Source organism: Callithrix jacchus, chromosome 8 (genome assembly GCF_049354715.1).
Source record: "Callithrix jacchus isolate 240 chromosome 8, calJac240_pri, whole genome shotgun sequence".
Lineage (NCBI taxonomy): Eukaryota > Metazoa > Chordata > Mammalia > Primates > Cebidae > Callithrix > Callithrix jacchus.
The window spans coordinates 86504996-86527041 of NC_133509.1; the positions used below are offsets into that span (position 1 = coordinate 86504996).

General features: G+C 40.6%; 1 protein-coding gene across 3 annotated transcripts in view; it reads left to right on the plus strand.

Moving 5' to 3' along the window:
• GNG2 (G protein subunit gamma 2) overlaps positions 1-22046 on the plus strand; it is a 111607-nt gene that overhangs the window by 72066 nt on the left and 17495 nt on the right. For all 3 annotated transcript variants that reach the window (XM_017977108.4, XM_017977107.4, XM_035260520.3), the window contains one exon: positions 18472-18587. In XM_017977108.4, the coding sequence (XP_017832597.1) occupies positions 18501-18587 (87 nt within the window). In that variant the 5' untranslated portion in view covers positions 18472-18500. The remainder of the gene's footprint in view (positions 1-18471; positions 18588-22046) is intronic.

Genomic DNA, 22046 nt, shown 5'->3' on the forward strand with positions numbered 1-22046 from the left:
CTCACTTGGGTACAGTGAGTAGGCAGTGGATATATGGGCCTAGAGGTGAGAGCCAAGATTTGTAACTAAGATATAAAATCGGGAGACGTAAGCAAAGAGAGAGTGTTTCCAGCCATGAGAGTAAATGTGGTCACTGAGGGGGGTGAGTGTCAACATACAAGAATAAAGTGCAGGCTGGGCACAGTGGCTCACGCCTGTGATTCCAGCACTTTGGGAGGCCAAGGCAGGCAGATTATGAGGTCAAGAGATTGAGACCAGCTTGACAAACATGGTGAAACCCCGTCTTTAGTAAAAATATAAAAATTAGCTGGGTGTGGTGGTGGGTGCCTGTAATCCCAGCTACTTGGGAGGCTAGGCAGAAGAATCGCTTGAACCCAGGAGGCGGAAGTTTCGGTGAGCCAAGATCGCATCACTGCACTCCAACCTGGGCGACTGAGTAAGACTCTGTATCAAAAAAAAAAAAAAAAAAAAGAATAAAGTGCAAACAATCTGAGACCTGGGGACCAGGGAGATGAATAAAACCAAGAAGGGAGACTGAGAAAGAATTGACAGGAAAGCAAGACAATAGTCCAAATGAAGAAACAAATACCACGTGTTGGTGAGGATATACTGTAACACAACTGAATTGTTGGTGAAAACATAAAATGGTTCAAATGCTTTTGAAAACAGTACAGAGGCACCTCAGAAAAGTTACAAATAGAATAGTACTAACATATGATTCAGCAATGCCTCTTCTGGGTATTTATCAAAAGAATTGAAAGCAGGATCTCAAAGACAGAGTTGTATAGCCATGTTCACGGCACTATTCACAGCAACCAGCAGATGGAGGCAATCCAAATGTCCATCAGTGGATGAATAAAGAGAATGTGGTATATATGCACAATTAATTATTAGCTCTAAAAAGAAGGAAATCCTGTCACATGCTACAGCATGGGTGAACCTTGACAGCATTATGCTGAGTGAAATAAACCAGTCAGAAAAAGATGAATATTGTATGATACCACTTTTATGAGGTATCTAAAATAGTCAAACAACTCATAGAAACTGGACGTGGAATTGTGACCGGGCTGAGAACAGTGGCTTTCACCTGTGGCCCCAGCTACTTGGGAGGTAGGCGGATCACTTTAGCCCAGTAGGTTAAGGCTGCAGTGAGCCTTAATCGCACCATTGCACTCCAGCCTGGGGGATAGAGGGAGACCCTGTCTCTAAAATAAATAAATAACAATAACTGTGGTTGGTAAAAGAATCAAGAAAGAGCAGATCGCCAAAGTCAAGTGAAGAAATTGTGTAAGAAAAAGGTAGCAATCGATTGGTTTAAATAGTGCTGGAAGGTTGTAGTGGCCTGAATAAATTGTCTCTAAAATATCGGGTCCTAATCCTTAGAATCCAGAAATGTTAAATATAAGGAAAAAGGATCTTTGCAGATGTGATTAAGTTAAAGCTCTGGATGTGGAAAAATTACTCTAGATTATCCTGGTGGGGGCGAGGAGGGGAGTGTAAATCCAGTCCTTAGTATCCTTATAAGAGAGGACAGAGGGAGATGACAAACAGACGAGGAAAAGGCCATATGACCATAGAAGCAGAGACTGGAGTGAATTGGCCACAAGTCAAAGACCGCCAGTAGCCATCAGAAGCTGGAAGAGGCAACAAATGGACTCTCCCCTATAGCCTCTGACAGGAGCATGGCTCTGCTGGTACCTGGAATTTGGCTCAGTGAAGCCGATTTCGAACTCTAGCTTCTAGAACTGTTGTGGAATAAACTTAACATTGTTTGAAGCCATCAAGCTTGTCTTAATTTGTTACGGCAGCCACAGCAAACCAAGACAGGGGTCAAATAAGATTAGAATGGAGAAGTGATCATTGGATTTGGCCAACTGGAAGTTGGATTTGCTGGTGACTTGGACAAATGTTGTTTCAGGAAAGGAACTGGGGGAAACTATTTATAGTGGATGTAAGAAAGAATTGAAGAAGAGGAAGTGGACACAGCAAGGATAGGCAAGTCTTTCAAGTTGTCTACAAAGGAAAGCAGAAAAATAGGATACTGGCTGGGGCAGGGAAGCAGAATCAAGGGACAGGTTTTATTTTTGTTGTTGTTGCTTTTTATTTTTTGAAGATGGAAGATATTTTAGATGTTTATATTCTGATGGCATTGCTTCAATAAGGTGGAGAGGAAAATTAATGACACCAGAAAGGACCAGCAAAAAAGAACAAGAATCTAGTTCGTTAGTGAGCAAGAGAAAATGAGAGCCACTGCTTAGTGAAGGGGCTGCCCTAAGACAGGGGCAGGAGTGTTCATTCATCACAAGAGAAGAGAAGGCACAGCTTATGCAGACAGAAGTGCAGATGCAGGTAAGTTGGTCATGGGAGAGTGTGGGTGTTCTTCTTGCTGCCATTTTCTTAGTGAAAGAAGCAGCGAGCTCACTAGCTGAGAATGAGCCTGAGGAGAGAAGGGAAGATGTGAAAATCATGAGGAAATGGGGAAGGAAAGCTGGATAGCATTGAGGATCCACTTGAAGTTAATATCTGTGAATTTTAAATGAGACCAGCTCTCACGATATGTGCTTATTTTGCACTCTAGTTGCTTCAGAATAGGTTTAGAGTTGCATCCAACCAGGACTGGGGTTTTTATCAGCCAGTATCATGGAGAAAGAAAGAGGCAGGATTGCTGTGAGTTAAAAGGGAGTGGTTCCATGATAGGCTATGGACTCGAGGCCTGGTAAAGCAGCATATGAGACCGTGAGGGTTTTGAGGCCTGGAGAAAAGGCAGTAAGCTCCATAGATGGAAGTCCTGCTGGAGTCAAAGAATCACTAGTGTCAGTGTACAGTGATAGTGATCTTGAAAGCCAGGAAATGGACACCATTTTAAGAATGAAAAGCTTAAAATCCCCTTTCCAACCAACTGGGATCCTGTGGGTCTTCAGGCTTTTCTGCATAGTCATCCACTTTCCTTGTACATTTCATTTTGGAGTATGGGCTGAAACTTCACTACACTGAAAGAGTCCCAGGGCTGTGGGACTCACTGATGCAGTGATAGGAATAAAACGACAATAGACATCTTGAACTGGCACAAAGAACTAGAAAGGAATCAAGCAGTCATTTACCTCAGTACTCTCACTTTACAGAGGGGGAAACTGAGGCCTGGGGGGATGACTCATCCATGATCACTCAGCTAAGTTGAAAGTCAAAGCCAGACCTGCAGCCTCAGCATTCAGTACCCTCCGTGTTACCCCACACTGACTCCCGCGTTCTCTATGTGAACATCAGTTCAGACCTCGGGGTGCCAGGACTGTCAGCTCATTAAGCATCTTCATGTCTCTGCTACTTCCATGCCCCTCTGTCTTTCCCTTCACATTTTCGTCACAAGACACTACATTTATAAAAAAAAGCTGTCCTCTAAAAAACTCCCTGGAGATCCACACAATTATCTGTTTCTTCCTTTGTATATCATTAAACCTATTTTATTACAGTGCAGAGACCTGCTTAGCAAATACTATTCACACACTAATCAGGGAGGCTTTGTAGTCAAATTAGCTGGCTTTTTAGTCTTTATAAAACAGTGCACAAAAATAATAACTAAGGTGGAAGTTCCAGCCCAGTTAGTTTAAGCTTAATACATCAGAATGCCTCGCTGTTGTGTAGTGATCACTACAGGGAGGGGAGGGGTCAACAGGGACAGTCGGATATTATTTTTATTTCACAGACTCCCACCCATCCATTCTCCTAACAGGGTTTCTCTAGTAGAGACCCTACCTTTGGAAGGGAAGAAAAGCAACTTGGTGAGAAACCTAAACCTTAATAATGCTCCCAATTTGGGGGTATGGCAAAATGTTAGAAACATTCAAGACAGTAAAAAGTGCATGTAACCAGGTGTCTTAAACCTGAGTTTAAGTCCTTTGTTCTGACACTGTGTTATAGCTATGTTTTATTTTCTTTTTTTTTTTCTTTGCGGTTTAATTGGCTCACAGTTCTGCAGGCTGTTTAGGAAGCCTGGCATCAGCATCTGCTTGGCTTCTGGGGAGGCCTCAGGGAGCTTTTACTTATGGCTGAAGGTGAAGTGGGAGCAGGCAAGTCACATGGCCAGAGGGAGAGCAGGAGAGAGCGAGCTACATTTTCTGAGGCAGTTCATATAACTACTCTGTCCCTTTAGTTTTTTATTTGCAAAATCAGAGTCATGGTTTAGTGGGTTTTAAATGCCTCATATTTAATCTCTCTTTAAGGCTCAGTGGCATAAATTTGTAGAGGAACCGTTTTTCTGACTTGCTAATTCCTAGAAAAATCCTCAAGCCCCATCCTGGAGAGTCCTCCCTCCCATGAGTCTCCAGGGGCCACCAGAACTGGACCAAACTTGTTAAATAAAACACAGTGCCACTCTGGGCTCCATGCTTTGGGCGGAATTTTCTAAACCTGTATCACAGGTAAGTCAGGTATATTAAATCAGTGATTATAAAGGCATTTCTGTTTTGGATAGATGGTTCTGCAAGATACTTCTGGGTCCTGCTGAACACTTAAGGTTTAAGAACTCCGTGCACTCCATAGTATATGTTAAGTAAGGTCAGTCAAGTTCACAACCTTTGCTTTTTCTTGGAAGTGCTCTTGGTACCTGGGCACTGGTCTCAAAAGTGTTGATTCTATGAGGGTAGGTGAGAAAAGGAAGAAGGTGAGCATCAGAGGGGGTTAAATAGCTCCTTAAAATCGCATCTGCAACCATAGCGGTTTAGGAACTATATATACACAATTGTCAACCCCTTCCACTTTTTTTTTTTACTTCATTGATTTTTTGCTTCTTATGTTTTTAGAGATAGTGTCTCACTCTGGCCCAGGCTGGAGTGCAGTGGCACAATCACAGGTCATTGCAGCCTCAAACTTCTGGCTCAAGCGATCCTCCTGTCTCAGCCTCTGGAGTAACTGGGACTACAGGGTCCATGCCACCATGCCTGGCTAATTTTTTTGTAGAAACAGGTTGGTCTTTTTGCCCAGGCTGGTCTTTAACTCCTGGCCACAAGGGATCCTCCCACCTCAGTCCCCAAAGTGTTGGGATTATAGACGTGAATCATCATACCTAAATGCGAATTTTAATGTATATAAATTATACCTTGATAAAACTGACTTAAAAAAAAATAGTATGTGTGTCCAGGCATGGTGACTCATGCCTGTAATCCCAGCACTTCAAGAGGCCAAGCTGAGTGGATCACCTGAGGTTGGGAGTTCAAGACTCGCCTGACCAACATGGAGAAACCCCGTCTCTACTAAAAATACAAAGCATTAGCCTGGCATGGTGGCACATGCCTGTAATCCCAGCTACCCGGGGGGTTGAGGTAGGAAAATCACTTGAACCTAGGAGGTGGAGATTGCAGTGAGCCGAGATCACTCCATTGCACTCCAGCCTGGGCAACAAGAGTGAAACTCCATCTCAAAAAAAAAAAAAAAAAAAAAAAACCACAAGTATGTGTAAGATAAACTCCTGGTCACCAAGTCAACTTTTCAAACAAGCTCCTTTCACCCTTTGGAAATGCAGATAAACAGCCTTTCTGTAAAAACAGCCCTTTTCTTGGTTCTCCTCCCCACAGGATATAGCTGTCTATGCCTTTGGTGAGCAAGTAAAAGGAAAGGTTGCTTGTCCCTTCATCTTTAATTTCTTATATATTATCAAAGGGATATTGGCATAGAAATTTATTTTAAGTACCTAGAGAAGTCATCTTAAAAACAGTATTGATTGAGAGACTAAAAAGTGGCTCTGTACGATGCATTATCAGAGATGTTTAATAGCCTTAAAAAATGGGAAATGTTTGACCCTTGAGTAATGGGGAAAAGTTTAAATAACTTCGTTCTCTAAAGGAAATGGAGTGGGGTGGTAAATCTTGCATGTAGATAGTGAGAAGTCATCCTAGAAGGTCAGCATTTATGCAGGGCCCCACAAATTATTATGTACATTAGTAATATTTCCTTCACCACATGATATTAGACACAAAAGTGTAAGCACTCCAAGGTGGGAAAAGCACTTGAAAAATTACCGTGAAGATTAACCTGGTTGTCTGTATGTGCTAGGACTGTAGAAGATTTTTGCTTTCTGAATCTCTGTGCTTTTCAGTTTTCTGAAAATGGCAATTTTTGTTGTTGTAAAAAAACAAAAATAGTTTTAAAAGTGAATTGGGAAAAAGTGTTACCAGCCCTCCCTGAACTAAGCTGATAAAAGGAGACAGATGGTCTGCTGAGCGTTTATTTATAAGATACAGGCCTGAAGGGGAGAAGGGAGTAGCCAGTTATGGAAGCCTCACGTGCTAGGCTTACAAGTTTATTCTGTGGCCCCAGGAAGCCTTTACAAACAATGAAAATGCCTTCCAGAATTATTGAGGTAATCCACAGCCTCTCACATCCGTTCAGTGGATGGTTTCCTTAGAAACTTAGTGTAACGCGTGCGTGTGCTTCTGGGTCATACACATTAAGCACACAGTAAATCTTTGTTAATGAATTTTAAACCACAATTTAACATAACCACCATCTCTTTAATAGTTTGTTCGTGAAAATTAGAAATTTCAAAATTGGATGTAAAGGTTTAACAACCCTCCCCCCAGATAGGTTCCCCCCCTTAGGATTGCTCATTAACTTCTTACTTAATAGAGGTATAATTGGTTATATCCAGAGATTTTTTTCCCTTTGCCATTCTTATTTCATGATACTTTCTTGTTCTTTTTTGTGAGGAATGGAGATTATGCATGTAATTTCTTAGGTCACAGTGCTTAGTAGTTGCTCAGTAAACAGTGGTGGTCATTGTTTTCTGTTCATTCCTTCTCCTTGTATAGCACTTCATAATTTACAACGTGCTGTCACAAGCATGTACAATCCTGCATTTGTTATCCCCACTTTATGGCTAAGCATCGGAGGCCCAAAAAGATTAAATTATTTTCTCACTGTAAAACAGCTGGGAGTGTCAGAGTGAACTAGAATCCAGCTCTTCTGTTTCCTGGCACAGGTCTTCTCACTATTATACCTAGTGTCAGTTGTACCGCTAGAAATATTTCCGAACAACACAGTGATGGCAAACAAAGTGAATTTCACACAAGGGAGTGGAAGAGGTCCAGTTCTTATTTGGGGAGCTCAGCATCTCTTTGTTCACCAAAGGATTTCTCGTGTTAAGATTTTGGAAGTCTAAGAGACCATCTGAGCAATGGAACGGAAGCTCCGCCAGGCTAGTCTCCCTAAACTACAGGGGTTGCCTGAGGTTCGAGAGACACTGAGGATTTAGGATGGAAGGAGTGTTGTTGTTTTTTTAAATAAAGAAATTAATTAACCAATAGATAATTTCCTGCAAGGAGGCAGAAGGCTGCTGCCTGTCAGATCCCCCCTTGCCTGCTGTTGCAGAGTATTAGATATCCATAGGTTAACGGAACCATTTTTATGGAAACTAGTTCATTACTTCACTTTTGTTGGAACCCTACTGGTTCATGGTCTGGGCTTCCGGGACTAAAAATCCAGCATACACTGTTCAAAGTATTAATCTTTTTTCCTTGGAGTGAACAAAGTCCACCTAGCATCTAAGAATGCCAGCTCCCATTTATAGGTATAAGCTGTTTCCTTATCCAAGTCTCAATGAAAACTAATAGCTTACATGTCATTTTAAAGTTGCAAATGGCCTATTCGTTTCATTTTACAAAATTTGTGTCATCTGTGACTTTGAAGTCAACATTTTTCAAGGGCTCTGTTTTTTGTCAAGGTTGCTACAAGCATCTAACCAATGACCCTCTTTCCAAGAGGAAGGCTGCATCTTGTAAGGTTAATGTTTGTAAAACCAGCAGTTTACTGGAAAGCAGAGAGCTGTCATTTCAAATGATGGCTTCTGGCACCTGCATGAGAGAGGGAAGCTGTGTTGTGTCTTACTCTCCACCCACACAGCATAGACGGCTCCCATGCTGATTTGAGGGAAGAAATACCCTGTTTTGTCTCTCTCCCCACTTGGTAAGTGGCAAATTGCCAGCAAAACTGCATGGAAATAGTCCAGAGTTGATTTTAGGTTGCTATGTCAATATGTTGTTCCCTTGGGTCATTTTCTTCCTTCCTGACTCCCACAGCAGGTTTGGTTGTTGGGGTTTCCACACTGGTCCTCATTTGTACTTGCTCTCCCTGTGGCCATACAGACCATAAAATTGCTATTATGTCTGTGAAAGTGGCCAAATATACCAGAGACCCCAGCTTAGGATCAGTCTGGTGCCGCTGAAAATATGAATTGAGAACTGAAAGAAAATCTTTCCCTGGGGAGACTACTTCTGAAACACCCTTCTAATGAATGTGCTGACCTAATCTAAGCCTCAGTTTCCTTCCACAAGGGATGCAGTGCTCACTTCCCCTGAGTTGTGAGGATGAAACAAGATTATGCGTTAAAGCCCTTGGCCCAGTTCCTGGCACATGGCGAAGCTCTTGGTCCATAAGCAAATCTTCCTATTAGTGTGAGTTCCTGGTCTTCCAGAAAAGAACAAAGGTTTTGGCCTGTAAAATCAAATCTCTGCAAATGAGAAGCACTAAAAAGACGAGGAGCGAAGAAGAGCGGGAACAGAGGGAGTCGGAAGGCACTGGGAAGGCTCCTGTTTTGTTTAATTTACAAATTCATTCTTCGCCTTAGCCAGAACCATAGTGAGTCCAGCTCTCTGCATCTGGCCCCACTGTGAACCCCTTGAGGCTGCCCACTGTTGGGTATCTTCCTGTTCTTTCCCTTCCCTCCTCTCTTCAAATGCAAGCTTGGTGGGGGGTTCAAGATTATTCCATACCCTTTGTCTCCAAGCTCATCCATGCCTGTTGGTATAGACATCTACCCTAAACACACCTGCCCCACCCTGTCTATTCTCATCTCCTTTTTTATTCTCCATCTCAAATCTCCACACTGCTGCTCAAAAATGAACCAAGGCAAATGAGGAAACCAACAGCACATCATGACACCTAAAAGATCTTTGTGACCTCCTAATTGTTGAAAGACATGATTGGGAAAGAGTGACTAAGTGTGCAAGGTGGATTCCCACCCAGACTGTCTGGGGCTTGTAAGAGTTGAGAGAGAAGCAGTAAGCATCGCAATAGATCTTTATTGATTTAAAATCTCCCTAGTGACTGAGAAACCAAAAGTAATTCATATTTTCTCATTAGTAGAGATTGAAATGTGCTGTTTTAGTATTTTCAGGTCAAAGTGGCGAACTGGCAATAGAAAAAGGCGCCTGACAAAAAATGACCCTGAAACCTGACAGGCTGATATTTTGCGATAATGACTTGATTCACAATTCACATTGCAGCCACTATTGATAGGTTCACTAGAGTTCTGTTTGTGGAAGCCCTTTAGAGGAATGGATTTTAACAGTATTCTAGCATATATAATCTAATATGAGTTTATATACCAATCTAATGAATGTATATAAATATGATCAATTTTATGTTGTATATATATATATATATATATACCATTTAGTAGATATATAATATAGCGTATGTTAGTATATAGAATATCAGTTTGATGATGGTTTACTTACTTGCTGCAGAATTAATTAGAGTAGGGATCAAAAAAAGTGAGTGGTAAGAATGACCAAAGTAAACATGGTTATGGTTATGAGCAGTTAACAACACATTCAGCCAGATGACTAATTGCAGAAGCTCTGACAAATTCTAAATTGGAACATTTTGAAATCAGTCTGCTAATTCAAAAGCAACTTATAACCATCACCGAAGATGTGGCTGACTGACAAACAAGCATAATAAAAATGTTATCAAGTGATTGAGAGATGATAAACCTCCAATTTGTATTCTAGACGTAAAAAGTGGTTTTTTGCCCATGTAATCCTGACTTGTAAATACACAAAACAAAATCTCTCAGCACCTATTGCAAATATCAAAACACATTCCTGAGAACTTAAGTCCTGTAACTTAAATTACAGACCCTAGGAAAGTCTGTCTGGGTGCCACCCTTGAAAAACACCATTAAAGTGTGAAAAGGATGGAATCTTCCACTGTTAACCCACACTCTCTCCACCCATTATCAAAACATTTGTTTATCTTTGTGCCACAGAAATAAGGGGTTGTGTGCCCAAATGACAAGAAAATATATGGTTTCTTAACAGAAAAGTTCCTTCTGAAAGAAATTAAAGTGCTGAATGTATTTTTAGAAAATGAAATCTCCTCTGATGGTTATTATTCCATAACAGGCCTATTTTTCCTGTTCCTTGTTGGATGGGTGGGAGGGGGTGTCTATACTCCTCTCATCAGTTAAAAAGAATAAAATTCCTTCTGTATTATTCTTCAGTTTGGAATTCAGGTGGGATAATTTGGGCATTCTTGCAGAATTCTGTCAATCTCTTATACACAATTCCTTTCATTGTTCCAGGGACTTTTGCTGTTTGTATCTGTTTTGCTTACTGGCAAATATAACCCAAGATAATCTCATTCTGCCAGTACATTGCCCAAAAGAGACTGCTCTATTTTAAATGAGCAGGGACCAGATAATCCATAAAGCATAATATTACTAATGAGAATTATGAACACTTAACACTTACTATCACTGAGAAGATAATAGGGATTATAAGACATAAGAATATAAAAACCCTGTTAGTTGAAAGCTTCCATGTAGAGTGCTTTCTTGGAGCAGATTTTTCACGCATGGCTTTATGGCTATTTTTTAGGTATCCTTTCATATTTCTCATTGAGGGTACTATGGGCCTTTGAGCAGCACAATTCATTGCTGACTGGCATACTACAAGGCATTAGAGTCTCCATTTCTGCACACTAAATGCCAGTAGCATCTCCAGTTATTGCCATAGCCCTAACCAAGCCCACACATGTCCAAATGCCTCATAAGAGGCAATACCTTCCTCGTTGCTTGCCACTGCCAATGAGTCTAATATGGGACTTTGAGAAAAGATTCAGTCCCATTAGAATTTCCAGACAGCAGATTACTCAAATTTTCTTTCTTTTTTCTTTTTTTGCTTTTTTTCTTTCTTTCTTTCTTTTTTTGAGACAGGGACTCACTGTGTTGACCAGGCTGGATTCAAACTCTTGGACTCAAGCCATCCTTCCTTCTCAGCCCTCCCAAGTAGCTGGGATACAGGCACACACCACGAGACCCAGTTCAATTATTAGAAGTTTTAAAAGACATATTGGCTGTAGATTTCTGAAAGAAGCAACCTTTGGTGTGATTTTTTTCTGATTCAAATTTAAAGAAGTGTAACCACATGCATTCCGTGCTATGCCATGGTTCCCATATGATCCAGTACTTGGCAGGTGCTGGCAGCTGCTGGGCTCACAACAGCTTGTTGGACCAAAGAATGTCTCTCTAGCACTATCCAACCTTCAATCATCACCCCAGCTGATTTCCAGAAATGTTCTGGGATCCCAGAAGTGATTTCAGGAATCCAGATTTTCTCCAAGTGAACCTACCCTGACTCCATTTACCTCTGCCCCATCAACTCCTAGAAGAGGTGAAGTCTACTGCTGGGCATGCCTCTGGGGCGGTCCTCTGGTGGCTCCAAAGCCAGGTGGGCCCTACAAAGGAAAATTCCAGGACATCACAAGTCATAGTGCAATACCCTTTCCTCAACGAGACTTCTTACTGTATGCAGTTACTTTAAACTCGGGTGAAGGTAGAAGAAGAAAACTGTCTTCTTTTCCATTAATTAATCTGTGAATGTAGCATCTTTCTATACTGTGAATAATCTGGAAAGAAAATTAAGAAAAATAGGCCAGTCATGGTGGTTAGCACCTGTAATCCTAGTACTTTGAGAGGCCAAGGCGGGTGGATCACAAGGTCAGGAGTTTGAGACCAGCTTGGCCAATATGGTGAAACCCTGTCTCTACTAAAAATATAAAAAATTAGCCAGGTATGGTGGCACACACCTGTAGTCCCAGCTACTCAGGAGGCTGAGGCAGGAGAATCACTTGAACCGGGAAGGCAGAGGTTGCAGTGAGCCGAGATCGCACCACTGCACTTCAGCCTGGGTGAAAAAAAAAAGAATAATTTCATTTCCATTTACAGTAGATCAAAAAGAATAAGATACTTAAGAATTAACCAGGAAGATAAAAGACTTATTCAGCAAAAATAAAGAACACATAAATAAGTGGAAAAAGACATCCCACATTCATGGATTAGAAGACAATATGGTTAAAATGTCAGTACTAGCCAAAGCAATGTACAAATTCCCACAATCCATTTCATAATCCCAATAATATTTTTTGTAGGAATAGAAAAATCTGTCTTAAATTTCATGTAGATTCTCAAGGAACCTGAAATAGCCAAAACAATCTTGAAAAAGAACAAGTTGGAAGACTCAACACTTTCTGATTTCAAAATGTACTGCAATGCTGTGAGAGTCAAGACTGTGTGGCACTGGCATAAAGACAGACAGTCCATATATATATAGACCAATAGAAAAGCATAGACAGCACAGGAATAAACCTTTACGTATATGGTCAAATGACTTTTAAGAAGGGTGCCACGACCATTTCTCTGACTCAATTTTGCTATTAAAAAATGCCATTGACAAGGTGGCTTAAAGAATAAGCATTTATCTCTCACAGTTCTAAAGGCTGAATGTGTAAGATCAAGATGTCAGCATCATAAGGTTCTTCTGAGGGTTTTCTTCCTAGTTTGCAGATGGCTGTTTTTTCCCTGTTTACTCACATGGCTGAGAGAGAGGAAAAAATCATTTTTTTTATGAGTACTAATCTCATTTATGAGGACTCTACCTTCATGACCTAATTACCTCCCAAGGGCTCCACCTTAAAATACCATTATATTGAGAATTAAGCTTTGACATATGAATGTCGGGGGAGGACCCAAGCATCTAGGCCATAATTCAATGGGGAAAGGACAACCTTTTCAACAAATCATGATAGAAAAACTGGATATCCACAGGCAAATGAATGAAGTTAGCCCTAACACTGGGAACAAAAATGAACTTAAAATGGAACAAACACCTAAATACGAGAACTAAAAACTATAAAACTCTTAAAAGAAAACATAGGGCAGAAGGTTCATGACATTGGAGTTGTATATAACACCAGAGACATGGGTAACAAAAGCAAAAGTAGATAAATTGCATTCCGTAAAATGTAAAACTTCTGTGCTTCAAAGGACAGTTCAACAAAGAATCAGAATACATTTTTGTAAACCACATATATGATACAGAATTAATATCCTGAATGTAACGAGACACCTAAAACTCAATAACAGTAATAAAAACCAATTCAAAAATGGGCAACAAACTTGAATAGGCGTCTCTGCAAAGAAATATGAATGGCCAATAAACATATGAAAAGCCACCCAATTCATTAATCATTAGGGAAAAACAAATAAAAACCAAAATGAGATACTATCTCACACCCATTAGGATGGCTACTATAAAAAAATTAATGAAAAAAGGTTGGGCACGGTGGCTCATGCCTATAATCCCAGCACTATAGGAGGCCAAGTGGGCAGATAATGAGGTCACGAACTCAAGAACAGCTTGGTCAACACGGTGAAACTCTGTCTCTACTAAAAATATAAAAATTACCCGGGCATGGTGGTGAGCACCTGTAAAACCAGCTAATCGAAAGGCTGAGGCAGGAGAATCGCTTGAGCCTGGGAGGCGGAGGTTGGAGTGAGCTGAGACCGTGCCACTGCACTCCAGCCTGGGTGACAGAGCAAGACTCCATCTCAAAAAAACAAAAACAAACAAACGAAAATGAAAATGACAGGTGTTACCATGCATTTAAAATTTTGCGGTGTAGTATTTAGTTTGCTTGACCTTCAAATTCTGCAAAAGTCATAACATGAGCAACAAGTCTGTAAGGAAATGAGCTTCAGAAAATGATGATCTGTTTTTAAAAGATCTAGCAATGTAATATTCAAAATTGGAATTTTGTGATTCACAGTAGAAGTAGAAAGATTGTCTATTGTGGGCCATGCTCGTGGACTGAAAACTAGATGTGGGCAAATCAAAAGCAACTAACAACTAATATTCAGATGTTGTCTGATGTATGGAGAAAGTGGAAGAAAGAAAATATATTAAGAACATATCAGGTAATTCAGCAAATTCCAATAAATATATAGATGTACATTCTATATTGTGGTCAATTTAAAAGAGAAAAAGGAAGAGACTGATCACAAAGAATAAAATAGAAAGGAATGAAGCATCAAAGTGTGTACAGTTTCAGAGAGGGGCGCACATGGCTTAATTCAGTCTCCTCACACTGCTCCAGCTCCACCCCAGTGTTTGCAACTGCGGTCATCCTCCTCTCTCCCCTTCACCAACACTGGCTGCCATTTTGTCTCCTCCAGTCCCACTTCTTCACCAGTTGATCCTGCTCTCTGGTGTCCTCTTTTGCTCCTATTTTAACTTCTGGCCTGTGGAGATCCTCCACTAACTGACTCTAAGCCCAAAATAGATCCATATCCATTTTACATGAATCTCACCCTTCACCCAAATGGCTCTGTCACCTCTTAGGGAAACAAACACTTCTTTGGAACACTGGCGTAGTACTTTACAATTCTTTAAGTCTTCAGGAGGGGATTTTTTCATTGCTTTTATGGGAAATCAGCTGGATGTGAAAAAGGGGGAAATGCACTCACTGATTCTAAAAGTGGCCCTTGATTCTGCCTGGTTCATACAGTAAAACAAGAACATTCAGTGTGTGACTGCCTAAAACTAGGAGCACAAATCAAAGCCTAGCTTTCCTTTTTCTCTTTAGTCCGTTTCAAATGCGGTTTTCTCTGCTGCATTGCTAGACTCCTGCTCCATCCTTCTTCTTTCCCCATCTCAACTTCCCACTTCCCTACTTCCCTTCCTTGCGTATACAGAGTCCTTCTTCCATGATAGGCAGAATAACAACCAAAGATGTTCATGTCCCAATCCCCAGAACCTAGAAATACATTACATTACATTACATTACATTACATGGCAAAGAAGAATTAAAGTTGCAGATCGAATTAAGGTTGTTAATAAGCTGACCTAAAAACTGAGATTATCCTAGATTATCTGGTTAGGCACAATGTAGTTATAATAGTAAGTTATAAGTATGTCCTTAAAAGTGGAAGAGGTGGGCAGAAGAGAAGTCAGAGTCAGAGAGAGATGTGACTTCAGAGGAGATCAGAGTGATGATAGGAGAAGAGCTCCACTCACCTTTGCCAGCTTTAATGACGGAGGAAAGGGCCAAGAGCCAAGAAATGCCGACAGCCTCCAGAAGCTAGAAAATAAAAGCAAGCGGACTCTTAGAGCCTCAAAAAGGAACACAGCCCTGCTTATACCTTGATTTTAGCCCAGCGAGACCCATTTCAGACTAATACGCTCCAGAACTATAAGATAATACATTTCTATTGTTTAAGCCTCTAAACTTGTAGTAATATGTTACAGTATCAATGGAACCAATATATTCTCTATCTTAGCCTCTTCAGGCCACTCACAGCTTTTCCCAGGGAGCATGAAAAGGCCTTGAAGGACAGACTTTCCTTGATGCTTGAATGACAATAATGGGTCATTTATACTCAGTTAATAACAGGTCTGTTGGCTAATGACAGAATCCCTTAATAATGGTGGTATCAATAAGATACCACTTATTTCTCTTTCATATCAAAGGTAGCCATCTCACAGTTGGCATGGTGGGTCCACAAAGTCAGTAAGGACCCAGATCCTTCCTGTTCACCCTAGTGTAGCAGTCATTCTAGCGGCTCAAGACGGACTTCTATGATCAATGCAGATGCCTCCCAAGCCAGTAGCAGGAGGAAGGAGAAACAAGGCATATACCTCCTCCCTTCAAGAACATTTCTGCTTAAATCTCATTGGCCAAAACTTAGTCATGTAACTATACCTAGCTGCAAGGGAGGCTTGGAGTGTATCTTTTTTTTTTTTTTTTTTTTGAGACCGAGTCTCACTCTCACCCAGGCTGGAGTGCAATGGCGTGATCTCAGCTCACTGCAACCTCCGCCTCCCAGGTTCAAGCGATTCTCTTGCCTCAGCCTCCTGAGTAGCTGGGATTACAGGCGTGTGCCACCATGCCCAGCTAATTTTTGTATTTTTAGTAGAGAAAGCGTTTCAACACCTTGGCCAGGCTGGTCTTGAACTCCTGACCTCATGATCCACCCGCCTCAGCCTCCCAGTGCTGGGATTACAGGTGTGAGCCACCATGCCCAGCCGGAGTATGTTTTTTTAGCAATATACACCTAGCTAAAATTCAGTGTTCTTGTGGTCTCCACTAAGAAGAAAAAACGTATTGTTACTGATGAGGAAAGAAATTGGTATTAGAAGGCAAGTTGTGATCTCTGCCACAGGTGACCCTGTACTCTGGGGTAGATTCAGGGCAGAAGAGTAACTGGCCAGAATCTTAAATCTCCCAATAAGAATTTGGTAATTCCGTGATAGTCTGCATTCTAACCTGATGAATGAATTCCAGTTTGGCAGAAACGTTAGCTTCACCGAACAGCATCCAGGGGCTTGTAGATTGTGGCTACTTCCAACATTGGATGAATGGAAGAGTTAGGCTACCCTACTGAATAAGTCAATACTCCATCTTGGCCCTGTAAAGTCTTCCTAGGCTGTTAGATGTTTGTTTAATTGTGGGGCATATAATTTCCCTGTGAGGCTATGGTGATTGGGTCCTAACCATGCCGATGAAATAATAGTTGTTAAAGTCTCCTTTTATTCTTTTGTTTATTCCTCCTCCTTTGATCTCCAAATGTATAAAAATAGTGGTCAGAGATCTCTGTGACTTCAGAAATTCCTTCAGTCTTCCCTCCCATTTTATTGTCTCCAAACTCTTTGAAAATAAATTGAGGGAACAATTAATTATCTTCCAATTTATTTTGTAAATGCTCCTGGGTGGCTTATTTTGCAGTATTCTTTATAAAGTAACATTCTCTGTGACAGGACTTGTATGTTTACAGAGAGTTATACATAATTTCTTCTTTTGTCTTAAAGAACTAGAAGTACCAAAAGAGATCATGTATAGACTTTTGCTTTTTGGTCATTAAGACAAGAATTATTTGTTGATTTTAGTTGGTAGGTGAAAAAAAATCTATGTACAGAATTTTTTATGGGTTATTCTTTATTTTGCAGCTTTTCTGTGTGTTCTCTTTTTTTTTTTTCTTAAGATCTGATCTTACTTCATTCTTTGGTAAAAAGATTCAAAAGCCCAAAGCTAGCAGAAGTCATTATTTTTTATATAATATCTTCAGAACAAGATTCCATTAGTATTGACTGAGGCAGGGTTAATGTTTCTGTTTCTTGGGTCATGACCTCTAGTCAAATCAAAGTGCTTAGGTATTGCTTTACTATTGGATATCAGCGATCTCAAGGAGCATGTTTACACAGATGGTCCCAAAATTGCATATGACACCTTGACATGAATTAAGACTTGTTCAGTGTAATGGGGAAATGGGCACTGAGAATAAGATACTTTCCAAGATGAACAACAATTATGAAGTAAGATGTTGTGTCAAGAAAGAATTAGAAGAGAAATGAACATGGGATAGGATTTGAAGAGGGTGGGAAGCCACATGGAAAAAGAGGTAAGGCAGAGACAAAGAAACCATCTCACAATCTACCTAGAAACAGAACTCCACTCTCAAACTCCTGGCCTCAAAGGATCCTCCCACCTTGACCTTTCCGAGTGCTGGGATCACAGGCATGGGCCACCATGCCCAGCCAAGAACTCTACTCTCAAAATGTTTATGTTCCAGATTTATAAAAGAAATAAGTTAATAAGTTTGTTATACTTTATTATAACACTGGTGAACTCATTGACATATTTAACAATTCAGGCATGGCAATCCCTCCTACTTGGCGTGAAGATGTGTCCCTGAGGAATTATGAGTAAAGTAGACAGTTGTGACTCAAACCTTAATTTCAAATAGAATGGGGAGGAATGGCTGTTTACAATACTGAATTAAGTGACACTGAAAACCCAAGCCTCCCACTATAGTGTCTCTGTAGTACAGTACACTGAGGTGGTCATAGTTGACCAGAAGAATGCGGTTTGAGCCTATTGGGAGAATGTATAAAGCAGTGACATTGGTCCTAAAGGAGCTTATAATTTACCATCCTCTCCTGTGCCAACCTTTCATTCCTCCTCTGAGGGCACTTACCATAGTTTCCGACAATAGTAACACCCAGCAAACAGCAGCAATAATAATGCACACTGTCACCCTTACCATTTTGAACTTCTGAATTAAAATAACTTGCATATCTTGCTTTCTTAATGTGGCAATATGTCTTATTCTACATAACTTGGTAAAATTCTTTGTTTTTTTTTTTTTCTTTGAAGAAGGGATGGGTAAGTAGGAAGAACTGGAAAATCAAACCTCATCCTCTGGTCTGCCTGCCAATCAGATGTAATACTGACTGAGGACGGAGAGGGTTGGAGAAGCCGGGCCTGGCTATGTCCACTGCTTTGAGATCCTCTAGTTGTGATGAACTTGCACATTCGCTGGCTTGTGAATTCTCTGATACAATCATCTTCTTTTTTTTTTTCTAGTGTTTCTGAAAGACCTATCAAATACTCCGATGGCCAGCAACAACACCGCCAGCATAGCACAGGCCAGGAAGCTGGTAGAGCAGCTTAAGATGGAAGCCAACATCGACAGGATAAAGGTGAGGACGACCTAGCCCACACTTCATCTAGCCTGAGTCCAAGGAGTGTGACTTGCAGTCATCTGTCATGTGACTGCTCTTTCCTAGAGAGGGATAAAACCGGTAATGACAGGAAAGCCTCTTAAAGATTAGGTCGAAGTTCATTCCGAATGTCTGCCTTCTCCAGCATAAAATAATAGAATAAATTAGAACCTCTTTCCCATGTAGAATTAGAAACGAACAACACAACACAACAAAAAAGCAAAACAGGCTCATGGTTAAGTTCTACTGAGAGAAATTAGAGAACGCATAAAATATATCAGTGTACCTATTTACCTCCCTGTCCTGATGGAAACCCTTTTCTCATTTGGTTTTTAATTGTTTCTGTCCTGGTTCAGGTTCTAAGGCTAAATGTCTATCCTTTGTGTCTAACCCTTCTAGTTGTCCTTGCACATTACAAGTTTTTTCTTCTTTATACTTCATTAAATTTTTTTCTGCAAAACATGAAAGTCACAGCTAGTCTTCCTAAGAAGTCAGACAACAAAGAGGCTTAATGAACGTTCATAGTCTACATGTTACTTTTTTCCTCTCCCTTCCCAGACCTAACCTGACAGCTTTGTCATAAGTTAGGACTAATTCGTTTGAACCAAGACTTTACATTCAGACCCTCTGTTGGTAGATTTCAGATGAAAAGTTGCCTAGTATGCTGTCATTATTAATAGATAGCAACGGCAGGGTGGCAGAGTGAATTTTTGTTAACCATCAAAACTTTACTGCCCGAGAAATAAAATGCCTTACCCAAGAATCCTCTGAAATGCAACTCAGAAATACATCTCATTGTACTAAAATTAAATTACAACATTCTTCCAAATGCCTTTTAAAAACTAGAATATTTTTTCTATTTTCTCCCTACCTAATTCAGTACCTGGGCAATCCAGCTGTGCTCTGGAGTGTGACAGGGTTAATAAACTATAGCTCACACTCATTTATATATTGTCTGTGGCTGCTTTCACTGTAAAATAGCAGAGTAGAGGGTTGTAATAGAGAACATATGGCCCACAAAGATAAAATATTTACTCTCTGGTGCTTGACTGAACGTTTGCTGACCCCTGCTCCACAGCAATGGTTCTCAGCTCATCTGTGTGTTCCCAACACCCAGAGAGCTCTATAAAAGGACCAATTACCGAACCACACCCAAACCAATTAAATTAGAATCTCTTGGGGTATGATTCAGGCATCAGTATTTTTTTTAAAGGATTTTTCAGTTAATTTCGATGTATAGCCAAGATTGAGAACCACTGTCCTGTGGGAAGGAGTTTGCTTGTGCTAAGTCCCATCAGGTGTGTGCTAGAGCATGAAGAGAGAGCTCTTCTTCCTCCACAAAGAAGATGAGCAAATACCCATGGTCATTTTTTCATTTATCCTAAATCTCCTTTGTAAAATTTGATACCTAGTAACAGACCGCAGGATTTAATCGTCCTGCTCTTCTCTCAGCAGCCTTAATTATTCTTCTTTATTCATGACTGAGATCAAGAAAGGGGCCTTACCTTGCTCCTTTGCCACCTTCCTCTTCTCCTCTTTTCTTGCTGCTGCTTTTTTTTACTCTATTGCTGAAAAAGCACAAAGTGACAGGTAGGCACAATAACTGCTGAGAGAAGTGAGGTGGCCCATGGATTGTCAAATCAGAAAAGGTCATTCTGTTCTTTTTGAGGGAGAGGAGGTTCTGCCCATGGGCCTTCTGGAAAATACCGCTTTGACTTTTGAAGTGGTCTAACAATGATAAAAGTTTGTGAAGCTCTACTGTGGTTGATGTTTTCTGTTACTACTCAGCATCCCCAGTTATTCTTCCTGAAGGAGGATGTGACGTGGTAATGGGTGATGAAAACTGACAGCAGAAGAAAGAGAATAGAAATAGAGCTTTTCAGAAATAGGTTAGACCTTATCATCCCTCACCTGAATTAATGACTGCAAGGGGCTCCACAATTCCATCTCAACACATCTCCATCCCCTGCCATCAGTTACCTTCCATACTGCTGCCAAATATAATGTTCTAAAAGAGAATCTAATTACATCTCTCTTCACTGAAAATCAGCTCATGATTCCCCACCACTAGTAAAATAAAATGCAGACTCTTTAGCAGTGTATACAGAGCTCCTCTGGCCCTGTCATCTCTTCGGCTTCATTCCTGCTCTCTTTTCTGCATGCCATGTAGAACCACTTTTAATTCTTTTGATGGGAATTTTAAATGTCTAGAACATCCAATCTCCTTTGCCCCCTCCCTTACTGCTTTACTTATCTTACTTTACTTAACACTTAACTAACATGTAAATAATACTTAACACTTAACTGCACTGACCCATCGAAGATTCAGATCAAATTATTAGGTCCTTGAAAAAGTTTTCGTAGACGCTCGCCATAAGGTTGGATTTTTGCTATTTGTTCAGTTGTTGTTCATTTATTTATTTATATAATAAATACTTTACTGAGAGCTTTCTAAACTGCCAGGGCTTGTTAGGTTCTAAAGAAGTGGAGATAGTCAAAGCATGATTCTTGCTTGCAATGATCCCGACCTAGTTGGGAGCTACAAAAAATGTGAACCAGACCTATTATTGATGCAAACAAGATACCCAAGAAGCAGAGTTACCAATGTCGTCAGAAAAAAGCCAACACCACACTCTGATTGCCCTTTGAAGAGACACAAATAAATCACCACTAAAAAAGAAACAAAGCATGAAACTGATAAACCGAGCACAAGTAGTTGCCTTCCTGGGTGATCTTCACATTCAAATCTCTGAATCTCGCTTGACGTCATTGGACCTTACATTGTTAGAAATACAGCAGCATCCTGTATTTCAGCATTCGTTCTGCACCGCAGAGCCAGGCAGGCTTGCTGTGGTGAAGTGACAGATTATTTTTAGTTTAGCGGTTGGATAAAACGTGGACTGTGTTGACATGGTTGTCAGCTAGCTGGTTTAGGGCTTGGTTATCTGTCTTTAGAAGTCCCTTCAAGGCTTTTGAACGTTCAGGCTTCTCCACCTACTTTCCATGCACGATCCTGTCAGCAGGAAGGGGCTTCTCTCTGAAGATTCCAGGCTTGTGATTTTCCAGTGAGAGTAGTGACCTCCTTAAGCTATAAAGGATAGTAATGGCTTTACATACGTCTGGCAGAACCTACTGCAACTGAGGTGGCAAAGAATAGGACTCTTAAGAAGAGGGTTTGGGGACGTAGGTGGCATTAGAGTTGTTGAGGGTCCCTTAAGCAGGCGGTGACCTTATCCCTCATGTGGCCCCCAGAATAACTTAACGCTGGGTAAAGTAGCCCTACTCTATGAATAACATAGTCATATGAATAACATGATTGTTTTTAAGCCTTCTTGCTTTCTGTCCTTTTACATCACAGACCTGGGAGATTTGGGCTAATGAACCCATTATCTGCTCGAAAGCCTCAGGCATATATAAATTGTATTCTCAGTCTTTTTC